We start from the raw sequence: 713 nt of genomic DNA on the forward strand, positions 1-713 counted from the left end.
CGCCCCCAGCCGCACAGGCCCTATAGCCAGCCCCACAGGCCCTATACCCCTCATAGCCAGCCCCACACACCCCGAACACCCCGTCCCCCCCCCTATAGACCCCCCCCAAGGACTCACCCCAGCTCGATGAGGGGGGGTTTGTCGCGGCTCCTCTTGTAGCAGATGAACATCTGGGGGTTGTTGAGGAGCCCGGCGTTGAGGTCCACGGGGTGGCCCGAGGTGGTGGTTTCGATGCAGGTGAAGCCGTGGGGCACGTCCTCCCCCTGGGAGCGGATGATGACGGCCACGTCCGTGATGGGTTCCGTGGGTCGGGCCGCCCGGTGCTGCTGGGTCTCCTCCTCCAAGGCCCGAGAGGTCTCCGTCAACCCGGCCACCACGAAGTAGTCCACCAGCTGGGGGGGCTTCTCGTCCGCCATGGCTCAAGGCATCTGGAGAATTGGGGGGGGGGACACATCACACACACACAGAGGGGATGGGTGACACCACAACCCTGCCCCATGGAAAAAGGGAAAGCTCTTCCTCTGGTTCGGCAGCCCCATGGTGGAACCTGTGGAGCTGAGGAACCTGGTGGAACCTGTGGAGATGAGGAACCTGGTGGCCCATGGAGCTGAAGAACCTGGTGGAACCCATGGAGCTGAGGAACCTGGTGGCCCGTGGGGCTGAGGAGCTGAGGAACCTGTGGGGCTGAGGAACATGGGGGTCTGTGGGGCTGA

At 64.7% G+C, this 713-nt stretch overlaps 1 protein-coding gene across 1 annotated transcript in view; it reads right to left on the reverse strand.

Annotated features, from left to right (window-relative positions):
• The window catches only part of LOC106900535 (DENN domain-containing protein 4B-like), a 10230-nt gene extending 9565 nt beyond the window's left edge, over positions 1-665 (reverse strand). Inside the window, exons 1-2 of the mRNA XM_014962629.1 lie at positions 644-665; positions 118-428 (exon numbers count right to left, since the gene is read on the reverse strand). Of these exons, the coding sequence (XP_014818115.1) occupies positions 118-416 (299 nt within the window). The 5' untranslated portion in view covers positions 417-428; positions 644-665. The remainder of the gene's footprint in view (positions 1-117; positions 429-643) is intronic.
• Positions 666-713: the final 48 nt, after the last annotated feature.

Source organism: Calidris pugnax, unplaced genomic scaffold (genome assembly GCF_001431845.1).
Source record: "Calidris pugnax isolate Ruff unplaced genomic scaffold, ASM143184v1 scaffold2464, whole genome shotgun sequence".
In the NCBI taxonomy this organism is placed as follows: Eukaryota; Metazoa; Chordata; class Aves; order Charadriiformes; family Scolopacidae; genus Calidris; species Calidris pugnax.